This window comes from Cricetulus griseus, chromosome 7 (genome assembly GCF_003668045.3).
Source record: "Cricetulus griseus strain 17A/GY chromosome 7, alternate assembly CriGri-PICRH-1.0, whole genome shotgun sequence".
Classification (NCBI taxonomy): domain Eukaryota; kingdom Metazoa; phylum Chordata; class Mammalia; order Rodentia; family Cricetidae; genus Cricetulus; species Cricetulus griseus.
The window spans coordinates 91,543,799-91,556,361 of record NC_048600.1 but is presented as its reverse complement, the minus strand read 5'-3'; the positions used below and the strand labels follow the sequence as shown (position 1 = coordinate 91,556,361).

The 12,563-nt window shown below is 53.9% G+C and overlaps 2 protein-coding genes across 7 annotated transcripts in view; one reads left to right on the top strand and one right to left on the bottom strand.

Annotated features, from left to right (window-relative positions):
* Nucleotides 1-62: 62 nt before the first annotated feature.
* On the top strand, nucleotides 63-7,248 carry Traf4 (TNF receptor associated factor 4). Its single transcript, XM_027426114.1, has 8 exons — nucleotides 63-223; nucleotides 470-763; nucleotides 3,527-3,578; nucleotides 4,188-4,292; nucleotides 4,360-4,521; nucleotides 4,608-4,769; nucleotides 4,854-5,009; nucleotides 5,247-7,248. Exons 1-8 carry the CDS (start codon nucleotides 63-65, stop codon nucleotides 5,877-5,879), a joined length of 1,725 nt encoding a protein of 574 aa, XP_027281915.1. The 3' UTR covers nucleotides 5,880-7,248.
* A 1,482-nt stretch (nucleotides 7,249-8,730) lies between these two features.
* Nucleotides 8,731-12,563, bottom strand: part of Fam222b (family with sequence similarity 222 member B) — a 54,794-nt gene continuing 50,961 nt past the window's right edge. For 3 of the 6 annotated variants that reach the window (XM_027426609.2, XM_027426611.2, XM_027426610.2), the window contains exon 3: nucleotides 8,731-12,388. In XM_027426609.2, coding sequence (XP_027282410.1) covers nucleotides 10,788-12,388 — 1,601 coding nt within the window. In that variant the 3' untranslated portion in view covers nucleotides 8,731-10,787. The remainder of the gene's footprint in view (nucleotides 12,389-12,563) is intronic. The other 3 variants (XM_027426612.2, XM_027426614.2, XM_027426613.2) reach the window with 1 other exon arrangement.

The window sequence follows — 12,563 nt, the reverse complement described above, 5'->3', positions numbered from 1 at the left end:
CTTCCAGACACCCCAAGACTGGGTTGGGCCCGACTGTGGTTGTAGGGCAGCGGCCGGGAGGAATGTGGGCGCAGTCAGAGGCCGGAGGCTGGGGCCAAGGTTCCGCTGGCCCAGCGCCCAGCCCAGTTTCCTTGCTCCAGCCGGGTTTTCTGGGATCTTGTTGCCAGGCTTCGGTGCCTAGCACCTGGAAGCTAGAGCCACGGGTCCCTGGGCGGCGTGTGGCGTAGGAGACCTTAAGGTGGCCTCTTAAAGAGTCAAGTCTGTGTGGTGCGACCAGAGAAGACACCACGGCAGCGTTAGGGGCCCCCGCTTCTGGAACAATCTCAGCCACGCTCTCGGTTCCGACGGGAAAGAGAAGCCCCAGCTTCCGGGGGTGGGCGAGGCTGACTTAATTTTGGAAGCGTCCCGAGAGCGACCGCATTCGGAGGGGTTGTGGAGCGAGTGGGCGGGGTGCGAGGGCGGGCTCTAGGACCGTGGGGACGCGGCTCCGCCCCCTCTTCCGGCGGGCGGGGTTGCGGACCCGGCCGCTCGCGCCGCCAGTCGGCGCCGCCCGCAGCCGGGGAACACGGCCGGAGCGAGCGCGGCTGGGGCCGCCGCGTGCCCGCCCGCTCGCCCGCCGCCCCGCCGGCTTCGACTACAAGTTCCTGGAGAAGCCCAAGCGGCGGCTGCTGTGCCCACTGTGCGGGAAGCCCATGCGCGAGCCCGTGCAGGTGTCTACTTGCGGCCACCGCTTCTGCGACACCTGCCTGCAGGAGTTCCTCAGGTGAGACCCGGGGGCGGTGGGCCTGGGCCGGCGGTGCCGGGGGTGCCGGGTGCTGCATGGGGAAGGGCTCGCGCCGGAGACACGTCGGGCCTTTGTCTCCACGGCCGCCCGGTGACCTCAGGAGCGCCCACCCCGATGTCAAGGGGCGGCAGTGACGTCAGGGCTCCGGGGAGGACCCCACGCACCCCGGCGTCAGGTCGCTCGGGTCCTACCTGCCCAGCTCCAGGTGGGCAAGACGCCCTTCCCGATCCGTGGCCGGCCCTCCCCCCACCCCCCCGCTCCTGAGCCCGAGCGGCCGCAGCCTTGAACTTTGAATCCTTCAGGGAAGGGCAGGACAAAGCCTCTCCCGCGCGACACTGCGAGCCTCTGGAGTTTCCCCCCGTCCATCCTTACTCTATCTGACGCGAAAAAGCGGCCGCTATTGTTCTCCCATTTCACAGAGATTGAAAGAAAGGCTGCGATTTGCCCAGGGTCACACGGTTGTTGGTGGTCTTAGCTGGGAATCCAACCCGGGCTGCGTGTGGTCACGTAGTAGAGGCTGAGGCTGGACTGTGACCTGCAGCCCTCCCTGCCTCTCAACCGGGGATCCTCTGTGGGGTCTTGAGTATGACGGATGGTCGGGCACACTGGCCAAAGGGGAATTGTTCCCGGGCTGGTACTGAATGTCCCCTGCCCTCTCGGGAGCGGGGGCCTGCCTTGCCGCCTCAGGCATCCGTCACATTTCTGGGCACCCTGTGCGGTCTTGAGTCTCCTGCCGCTGAGGGCTGCGGTGTGGGAGGGGAGATCGGGGAGCCCCGACGCCTGTGGACGCCGTGCCCTAGAGCACAGGAAGGGCAGGTCAGTCGCGGTCCGAGGGCTACTGGCAGGGAGAGCAATGTGGGACTTCTGCCTCAGTGCTCCGTCCCCCTCCGAAGATCCTGGCTGGCGGAAATCTCAGCAGGCCCTTTGTTTTTTGTTCCTAGCAGCCGCGGGCTCCTGCTCTCACATATGCTCCTGCTCAAGCTGCTGTGCTTCCCCCTCCTCCCGTCTCTTCTCCCTCCTCCCTGCAATGTACACACTTAACTCCTCTACAGACACACGGGCCCATTGTCTCCTCAGCTCCCTTCCCGGCCCTCTGGTTTCCAGATGAGGCCAGCTGAGCCAGCCCCCTCCTCCAGCTGACCCACCCTTACTGCCTCGGGGAAGGAGCCAAGAGGGGCTGTCAGGCTGTTCCCTCCTCCTTCACCTCCTTCTCAGTCCCCTCGAGGCTGCTTCTGCCCCTCCTCCTCCCGGAAATCCCCTCTTCCTCTCCCACTGCCCCCTCCCCCCATCCTGTCTTCTCCCCTGGGCTTGGGCCTCCACTGCACAGCCAGAAGCAGCCTCTGCCTTCTCCCCTCCCCCATCGATCTAGTGTACCGTGGCCTCTAGTGGTGGTTGAGCAGGCTCTGTCCCCCCACCCCCTCCAGGTTAGGTTGTCCATAGCCTTGGCCAAACCTTTGTCCTGGCTGGGCCCCAAGCTGCAGGGTAAGCCTCTGCCTGAAGCCTAGGGACTTGCCGTAGTCCCTTGTTGTCTCCAAAACCACTGGGTCAGCACATTCCTGAAGCAGCCAAGTGGACCCTCTCCCCCTTGGTCCACTCCTCTTTCCCCACTCCTGCTTAGGCTATTTATTACTCAGGTTGAGCCAGAAAGGCTGCTTGCCCTGTGGATGCAGGCATACCTGTTTGGTGCCTGAGCATGTATTGTTCTGTGTGTCCAGGCCATGGCCAGTAGTAGCGGGGCCAAGAGGAGGTGCTAGGAAGTGGACTAGGCACCTGGGGTGTGGACTGCCCAGACTCTGGAAAGTGCTTTCACAACAGGGCTACCATGTAGCCTCTGCTTCCGCCTCCCGCCTACCTGACTCAGATCTGCCAGGAATGCCATGCCTAAGGGGCCTCTGTCCTGCTGGGTGAGCCCTTGTCTTGCCTGGACCATGACAGTCATGTGTGACAGGTCTTGTTAGGGTCAGCTAGGGCAAACTGGCAGGAAGAAGCATGCTACCAGGCGCTATGAGTGTTAATATCTTGGTGGAGACAGGACAGCTGGCAGGGGTTGGGGTCACCAAGTTTCAGAAGCCTTGTCTGTGTTATTAGAGCCTGTCTGAGATGTGGAGCTGCCACAGACAGACATCCCAGCTGCTTCTTCACTAGGGAGCCTGGGTTTTATTTTGTTTTGTTTCATCTCTAACCCTTCTCAGAGGCAGGTGATGAAAGCCAGGTGGGAGTGAGTGAGCACAAGGCCAAAGGCCTTACTTTTCCTTCCCACTTCTTTAGGAGATGCGCCCTCAAAAGAGGAGAGGGATAGCATTAAGTAGCCTCAAGATGACCTTTGCCCTGGTTCTTGGCCTGGCATAGTCATGGAGGCTGGGTAACCCTGGCACTTCATCCAAGAACATCCTTGTACAGCTTCCCATCAGCTTTCAGAATAGCCAATGAAAACCATTTTGGGGGAAGGGGGTGGCAGGCTGCCTGTTTCTTTCAAGTCCAGCTGCTGTCCTGGGGGGAGGGGATGCCAGCTGCCACCTGTTGGGTAAGTGCTGCCCAAGGCAGCTGTCTGCACTGGGCCTAGAATACCCTTTGTAGGTAGTCTAGCACCATTGAAAAGTGGGTTCCTTCTGACCTCTGCTTTCTCTTGTGTCTCAGCTATGGCTGGTTAGGAAGGGGCCTGGCAAGGGAGGGTAGCTACCCTGGATGAGGGAGTGAGGCCCAGGGCTTGAGGAGCCTTAACCCTGCCTTCTCCCCTTTCAGTGAAGGAGTCTTCAAATGCCCCGAGGACCAGCTTCCTCTGGACTATGCCAAGGTGAGTCCACACTGCTAGATTGGAAGCCCGGGTACAGAGTTATAGACTGTTGCCCTTGGTGGAAGCTGGAGCTGTTGGCAGTCTGAGCAGGCACAGGGCCAGTGTCAACCTCAAGCCTCAGGATCTCGTGCCCCCACAAAGGTAGCCTGTTCTCTCCCACCAGGCCAGTTTGCAAACTAAGACTTGTTTGCCCTGGGGGACAGGCACAATGCCCAGCCTGTAGGGGTGCACAGAGCTGCTCTGTGCCCATAAAAAATGCTCCTTTCTCTTCCTGTGGCAAGTTAGACCTGTGGCTGGGGGCCAGGACCCCTCCACTAAGAGGAAGCAAGCTTGGTGGGGGTAAGCCTATGACTGAGCAGGCTGATGTGATGGGGTGCCCTCCTGAAGGGAGCGTGTTCCTGTGCAGGCATGTTGAGGACCCTAGGTTCCAAGTCAGAGTAGATACAACCTCCTGTGTCCTTCATCCTAGGGCACAAAGACAAATAGTCTGAGAGGTCTTTGCTCAAGAGGTTAATTACTGGCTTATAGACACAGCCAGCTCAGTTGAGAGTCACGGTGAATGTGACTACAGAAGTGATCCTCTTTGATCCCCCCATTCTCTGTCCACAGATCTACCCAGACCCAGAGCTGGAGGTCCAAGTGTTAGGCCTGCCTATCCGCTGCATCCATAGTGAGGAGGGCTGCCGCTGGAGTGGGCAACTTCGCCATCTACAGGTGAGGCTCTGGTGGAGAGCTGGGACTGGCCCTGACTCACAGATGCTGACTGAGTGTCTCCCACTAGGGCCACTTGAACACTTGCAGCTTCAATGTAGTCCCCTGCCCCAATCGCTGTCCAGCCAAGCTGAGCCGTCGTGATCTGCCTGCTCACTTGCAGCACGACTGCCCTAAACGCCGCCTCAAGTGTGAATTCTGTGGCTGTGACTTTAGTGGGGAGGCCTACGAGGTAGGTGGGTCCAGGTTGAAGGTAGAGGGAGGGTGAGGCTCCTGGGAACCCAGGCATCCCTTAACTCGGCCCCTGTGCTGTTTTAGAGTCACGAGGGCATGTGTCCCCAAGAGAGTGTGTACTGTGAGAACAAGTGTGGTGCCCGCATGATGAGGCGACTGTTGGCCCAGCATGCCACTTCTGAGTGCCCCAAGCGCACCCAGCCTTGTGCCTACTGTACCAAGGAGTTTGTTTTTGATACCATCCAGGTGAGGCCCTTACTGACCTGTATCCTATGAGGTTGGGTAACAAGGAGTCAGGTTATTGATCACTGCTTCTGTCTCTGGTCCTAGAGCCATCAGTACCAGTGCCCACGGCTGCCTGTTCCCTGCCCCAATCAATGTGGTGTGGGCACTGTGGCTCGGGAGGACCTGCCCAGCCATCTGAAGGACAGCTGCAGCACTGCCTTGGTGCTCTGCCCTTTCAAAGAGTCTGGCTGCAAGCACAGGGTGAGATGTCCCCTTTCTCCGCCCCCTTTAGCCCTTGAAGTCCTAGACACAGGATCAGTTTGCTGGCACAGCTGAGGCTTGATGGGTCCCACTAGCCAACTCGTGCTTCTTCCCAGTGCCCTCTGCCATCGTGCTGTGGAATTGGGTGCCTGCTACCCCTACCTGCTTCTTCTCTCCCCCGGACCTTCCTCTTTGGTAACTTTTTCCTTCCCCCATGGCCTTGGGTTTTGCCAACAGTGCCCTAAGCTGGCAATGGCACGTCACGTGGAGGAGAGTGTAAAGCCACATCTGGCTATGATGTGTGCCCTGGTGAGTCGGCAGCGGCAAGAACTGCAGGAGCTTCGGAGAGAGCTGGAGGAGCTATCCATAGGCAGTGATGGAGTGCTCATCTGGAAGATTGGCAGCTATGGGCGGCGTCTCCAAGAGGCCAAGGCCAAGCCTAACCTGGAGTGCTTCAGTCCGGCCTTCTATACACATAAGTATGGCTACAAGCTGCAGGTGTCTGCGTTCCTCAATGGCAACGGCAGTGGTGAGGGCACACATCTCTCTATCTACATCCGTGTGTTACCAGGCGCCTTTGACAATCTTCTTGAGTGGCCCTTTGCCCGCCGGGTCACCTTCTCCCTGTTGGATCAGAGCGACCCAGGTCTGGCCAAGCCACAGCATGTCACGGAGACCTTCCACCCTGATCCAAACTGGAAGAACTTCCAAAAGCCTGGCACTTGGCGAGGCTCCCTGGATGAAAGTTCTCTGGGTTTTGGCTACCCCAAATTCATCTCCCACCAGGACATCCGGAAGCGAAATTATGTGCGGGATGACGCAGTCTTCATCCGTGCCTCTGTTGAACTGCCCCGGAAGATCCTCAGCTGAGAGTGGAGCTTTCTGGGCTTAAGCGGGAAGGGAGGTGGGACAGGGACTGGAGAGGGGGCCGGACCCTCTTTCTTCTTTTGCCTAGGTTACTAGCCCACCACCCTCTCCCTACCACCACCATCCCTACCCCTCAGGTGCCTCCAATTGGTGCTTCAGCCCTGGCCCCTGGGGGGAGCAGGTCTCGGGGTTATCAAGGGCTGGAAACAAGTGATCCCAGGGCCTGTCTCCCCTCCTGGGCAGGGCAGACATGCCTTGGTGCCAGCCACATTCTACCTGGACTGAGGTGCCTGCTCAGGTGCTATATCCCAAGAGCCATAGTTGGGGTGGGGGGTATTGGAAAAGGGAGGGGTAGTTGTAAGATTCTGCCTTGAGATTAATGTCTCCTTCCTTACCCAGTGTCGCCCTCTCTGGTTATTTATTTCTTTAGTGCTAGGAGGGCACAGCAGGGGAACTCTTGATTTTTAATAAATCCTGAATTGTATTTATTAACTTGATTCCAGCCTGTCTCCTCCCAGTTGGTTAGGGTTTGGGAGGCTGGGCCCAACAGAAGGAATGCTGCTCTGCTCGCATCTGGACCTCTGGTGGACAATATGGGAACTGCAGCAAGCTTTGTGTGGGCTCGCCACCTGCAGCTGCCCTCTAGCGGTTCGATGGATAGGTGCAGGGACAGCTTCTCAAGGCTGTCATTTCTAGTCCCTACCTCATCCAAGACTAGTTCTCCGCTTAGGCAGGATTTTTTTTTTTTTTTTACACCAATAATTACCATGTGTATGTACATGTGCAGGCCAAAGGTTCATGTCCAGTGTCCCCCAGTAACTCTCAACCTTTTTGAGTCAGGATCAAAAATCTTAGAGCTCACCGATTCCGTAAGGCTAGTTGGCCAATGAGCTCCAAAGACCTTGCCTTGACTGACACTAGGGCGCTAGAGTGTTTTGTTTTCTTTCTTTTTTTTTTCTTTTTCTTTTCGGGACAGGGTTTCTCTGTGTAGCCTCAAATTCACAGAGATCTGCCTGCCTCTGCCTCCCGAGCGCTGGGATTAAAGGCGTGTGCCACCAATGCCTGGCGTGCTAGGGTGTTATAGATGTGGATTGTTGTGTCCAGTTTTTTACACAGATGCTGGGAATCCAAACTCAAGTCGTTGTGTTTATATAAGTACTTCCACTAAGGAGGCCATCTTTTTGTTTTGAGACCAGGTTTCTGTGTAGTTCTGGCTGTCCTTGAACTTGCTCTGTAGATCAGGCTGGCCTTGATCTCAGAGACCTCTGCCTTCCAAGTGTTGGGATTAAAGGCACACACTTCCACTGCTTGAATCCTGAGGCCTTTCTTGTGCTTTTACCTTCAGAATAAATGGATCTTCGTGAAGAGTTAATGAGGCTGCATGTGCCTGACATATTAAGGGCTTAATGTTTGCTAGTCTGTACCCCAGGAGCAAAGGAGCCTTTAAGATGTACAAAGCATTTGGTTTTCTTACCTATAATCTCATTTCCATTCCTTCTTGTGCAGTTCTCTGAATGATCGCCTCTACCAGTCAGCTAAGAACAGAAGCAGACTTACTCCTTCAGCTAGTTTGGGGCGGGACCCCTGGTGCATGCAACAAACTACTCAACTACATGTCTAATCCCTGAATTTATTTATGATTAGGATTCTGTAGGCATACAGCTCCAATTTGGGCAATAAATTTGGGCTTGCTTTTGGCAAGTTACTTGGCTCTGTGGGCTTAACTACCCTTAATGGGAAAGTGAATTTTGCTCAGTTACTGGTCTTAGAATGTGAGCATGGCAGGAGCCAATTAATATGAAGTGCCTCAGTCTTAATGGCCTAGCATTAAGACTAGGAAGGAAAGTGTAAAGGGTTGTTCTGCAGAGGGAGGTGAAGCCAGAAGACAATGAGGGCTGGTTAGCTCTCCTAGCCTGGTATTTTCACTCTATTCGCTCATCTAGGAGGTCATGGGACCTTATTTGAGAAAGCCAAAATGGTACCTCATTCAGTCAGCTTCCTAGATACAACCTGGAAACTAGAGTAAACCTTGGGGTTTAGCAGGGACATGGGCCAAACTATTGTTTCAGCTTTGTATTAAAGCTGGCCTTTCTCTGCTGATACACAACTGCATGACTGAAAACTGATAGATTGCCTGGTGGACCTGTCCCTCATTCCAGCTGTGGTCACAACCTACCTATGGAATTCAGACTAGGTCCTACACCAGAGCATGAAGTGGACTCCTAAGTGCCAGCCTACCATGTTAGCTCGGACAGTGGGCAGACTGGATTCATTTGCAAGAGTACTTGCCTTGACGTAAAGGAAGGAGGCAACATGCTTTAACAAAAAGGGACTTCCAATTGAAAGGTACTCTGAAGTCCATGTAATTTCACACTTACTGACTAGCTTTCCCTGATCCTCCCATCAAATTGTAGGCAAAACCAAAACAGTAAAAACCAAGCAGGTAACTAACACCTCCCCAACCCCATCAAAGAATTCTAACATTCCACTTAGGGGGCAGTGTAAATCACAAGGGTGAGGCAGCTTCCTTGTTTAGGATCACATCACAGCTCTCACCTCTGACAGAAGAAATAAAGTAGGAGGAAGGTTTATAATTTTCTGGAGGTTTTATGGCAAAACAGATTCCCACTACCTAGGACTTAAGGCCCTTGGAGTGAGCATGGCAGAACTCAGCTGGGCCTCACCTAGGGCTTGACTGGACGGTCTATATGCACACCCTATAGTCAATTCCAGTCTGGGATAATTGGGGAGGGCTTTTTTTTTTTTTTTCCTTTTTACTCAGGAAAACATTAAGGACTGTCTTCAAGACAAAAACCACCTCAGGCATTCACCACATTAAACGAATAGGACAAGGTCAAGAGGAGGTTTTCCATTTTACTGGTTTATAATTAAAAAAACAAAAAACCCACACCCATAAACCACCATAGGTGAGGTGAGAGATGGAGAACAGATGCTACAATATGTGAGTAGAATGGGGAATCCAGGTATTCCCTTGGGGTGGCATGGGATTTTGGAGGCAAGTTGTGGAGATGAGGCCCTGGTTTGGACCCTTATTGCTGGTTGGGGGACAATCAGGTTGAACTAGGAAACATCTTACACCGAAGTTGAGGGCAGTCATTTGTAGGGTAAGGGAATCACAGTACGTTTTCCATGCAGACTAGAGGTGGGAGTGAGGTGTGAAAGCCCCCAAGTTAGTGTCTGGTCCAGTTTCCTACAGTGGCAACCCACAGGAGAATTTGGGGAGGGGGTTACAAGAATATCATATCAGAGGTCAAGCAAGAGAGGTCACAGGAGATAGTGGAGCTCTTTAAATATGACTCAGAAAATTGGCTAGTGGAGGGGCCTTGGGTGAGGTGGCCAACACCTTGAAGGAGGCTGCACCAGAAGTTGAGGGGCTTGGGGACAGGGCTATAATAACCAGTGTTCACAGACGGCAGGGAAACAATAGATTAGGACTTCATGTTGCTATCATTTGGCATAACACACTCAGGCATTTTTCCTTTTTTTTTTTTTTCCTTCTTTTAAATATAAGGCAGCTCGCCAAGACATAATTATTTAAAATCTGGTCTTCAGTCACATTGCTTCAGATCACTACAGAATTTCTGGCTAAGGAACAGTGAGAATAAACCCCAAACCGTCAGTTATCAGCTCACATTCCCCAAAGACAAGAGGAAAGGCAAGGGCTTATTGTTGTTATTATTTTTAAAGCCCAACTGTGCAACAGAAGACAGGTGCAAAATTTTACAACAAAACAATCTAAAGTTACAGAGAAGTGTTGAATTTCTAGACAATTAATTGTCACTTGGGAATGAGACACATTGGTCCTGGAACAGGTGGAAGATGCTCTAAGAATGGGCAATGGGCAAGAGGGGCCCTTTCCAATGTGAGCCCCTCTACAGCGGTCTGAACCATGCTCATTTGGTAGAGGAAGAATTCAAAGAGCTTAAGGCTTTGTGTTTTTCCTTTTGTTCTTCATTAAACTGAAGGGCTGCGAAATGTATGTACCCGTGGGGCCACTCATACAAAATGCTCCTCAAACCCACACATTCATACAGAAACATGACATTTAAAACTTACAGTGTGGACCAATAATTCTTAGCCAGTGTAGAGAATCAAATGCATTTTAACTTTTCTTTTTTTAAACTTTTTTGGTGTTTTTAATTCCAAACTCTAATGTGATCATCCTTTACCTATAACTAATTCTTCAAGTAAGGTAGTTTTTGTTTTGCTTTCTTCTTCTTAAGGAGGAGGGGAGGCAGGGATAAGGGCAGTAGTTTAGTTTGGAGAGAAGCAGCAGTGACAGGTCTTGAGAATGCCAGATGGCCACTGCATTTCTCTGGAAGGGGAGTCAAGAACCAAGATGCCAACAGAAAGGTTTTCTCTCTGAGACTCAAGGCTTTGGCAAGGATGAGTGTAGTGGCTTGGGAGCAACGTAAACTTAGAACCAAGCCTTGAGGAATGGGAGTGGCTGGGAAAGACAGAAATTGTGTTTATTTCAATCTGATTATCTTCAGGGGAATAAAAAGTTAGCTTCCAGAGCACTTAGAAAGTCTAGCTTCTTAGTCCCAGACAAAGAAGCCTAACTTAAAGCCCTAGGCCACTCCCCTCAGCTACACCCCAGTCTCAGTAAAAGATGGCAAGAGTAACAAACAGTCAAGGTGGAGACTGACTGATAGGCAGCTAGCTGAGAGGACAGGGTTAGGTTCTAACAGGAAACCAAGAGGTGCTTGAGGGGAGGATAAAGGACCTTCTTCTGCCCCCAAATAGATCCCGCCAAGTTCCCTTCCTTAGGTATCTAAGGATGATCACATTGGAGCAGTGAAACTTTGAAACTATCCAGTTACTTAAAATTAAGACTAAACCTAGAAGGGTGATGTATGACGTGTTGCCTCAAGAGGGCATCACGGCTCCCTATCTATACCCTGGGTGCTGAATATGAAGATTTCGACTATCTGTGGGATCGGGGGCTCGGGTGCCAGGGGCTCGGTGGGCCTTGCTCAACATGGCCAGGCTCTGTTCTCGGAAGCAGGCCTGCTGGAAATCCCCACTCAGGTAATCCACTGTTTGCATCAAGCTGTTTTGGCCTGCCACTGGCCCACCCCCAGTTCCCGCTCGGTAGTGGGCCCCAGGAGCCGCCGCACAGTCGAGGGGTGCACCTGTGGGCTGCCCACCATGGAATGGCATCGCAAGGTCCTGAGACCCCGAGCTGTCGCTATTGGGAGTTGGTAGGATGTTGTTCCACAGGGGTTGGAAGTAGTGACCATTGGGATAGGCCAGTGGGGCTGGTAGGCCGTTGACAGGTGGGGATGGGGTCGGCTTCTCCAGGGAAGGCTTCAGATGGAAGGACTGTGCCAGGCAGAGTTCCTGTGGGTAGGCAGGGGCCTTGCCCACAAAACCAGGCCCTGCCAACTCACGTCCTGCTGTATGTTTGCCTGTCAGGCCAGGGGCTGGTGTCCCACCAGCCTCGCTGCACATCTGTTGTAGGTGGGCCAGCTGGTGCTGGTTCCAAGTAACTGGCTTGAGGTCGCTAGGGTAGCCAGTGGGGGCTCTAGAGATGCCTGTGGGCAGGTTGACAGGACCTGCAGCAGGCAGTGCGGCTGTGGCCGCATGGGTGTGCTCCATGGGATTGACCACACATGAAGGCATTGGTGTGGGGACGCTGTGGGTCGACACCCGGGTGCTTGCATTGATGAGCAGACTACGACTAATGGGGCTGGGGTTGGCGATCTGGCCCTCACACACTGAGGTAGTGCTGATGCCTGCCCTCGTCTGGCAAAACTGGTTGATCTGGTGCACGATGCTGCTCAGGTCCGGGGGCTGGCTGTGTTGCAGGGTGGCCGCCATTGAAAGTGGGATAGTTGAGGTAGACACGGTCACATTCGGGGGGGCATCTGAGTCTGGCATCTTCCGGCCTCCATGCAGCAATGGATTAGGGGGGTGCTGGAGACCCTGGTGAGTCAGGGCCTGCGGGTGGACCAAGCCCTGGGTTTGGGCCATTGGCTGAGGGTGGCCCAGGCCCTGAGGCTGCTGGAGGCTCTGAGGGTGAGACAGTGCCTGTGGTGGTGGTATACCCTGAGGGTGTTGCAGTGTCTGGGGAGGGGCATGGGCCAGGGTCTGTGCATGCTGCAGGGCCTGCTGGCGGGCCAGAGCCTGGGGGTGAGCTAAAGTGCTGGGTGCCACAGTAGCATAGGGTGCCACTGGGGGATTCATGATGGCCTCAGGGAGTAACCGGGCTCGGGTGCCGTCAAAGTCCTTGAGTATGCTTTTGGCTGGCACTTTGACAATGGCAAGCAGGCCTGCCTTGGTGGCAGCCTGAGTCGGGTAGGGGCTGTAGCGCTGGGCTGATGTGTCGAGGCCGTTCACAGTACGACGAACGTGTTTCCGCTGGGGAACCTTCACACTGTTGGGGAAGATTTTTATAGTCAGTGGGTTGTTTGCGACCTTCTTAGCATACGCGTCCAATTCGGCTGGGGTAGGGTAGTGAGCAGTTCTCATTTTCTGTGTAGTGTCCCCTAGAGAGAGAAAGAGAGAGAGGGAGAGAGAGAGAGAGGGAAGGAGAGCAGAGAGGAGGGGAGCTCATCAGTGCCAAGCCAACCAGCCTTTCTAGAACCCCCTGTTGAAGCCATGGGAGGAGGAGACTGTCATCTGTAGCCTTCACTCTAGATCCAGCCACAGTCCCCACAATCA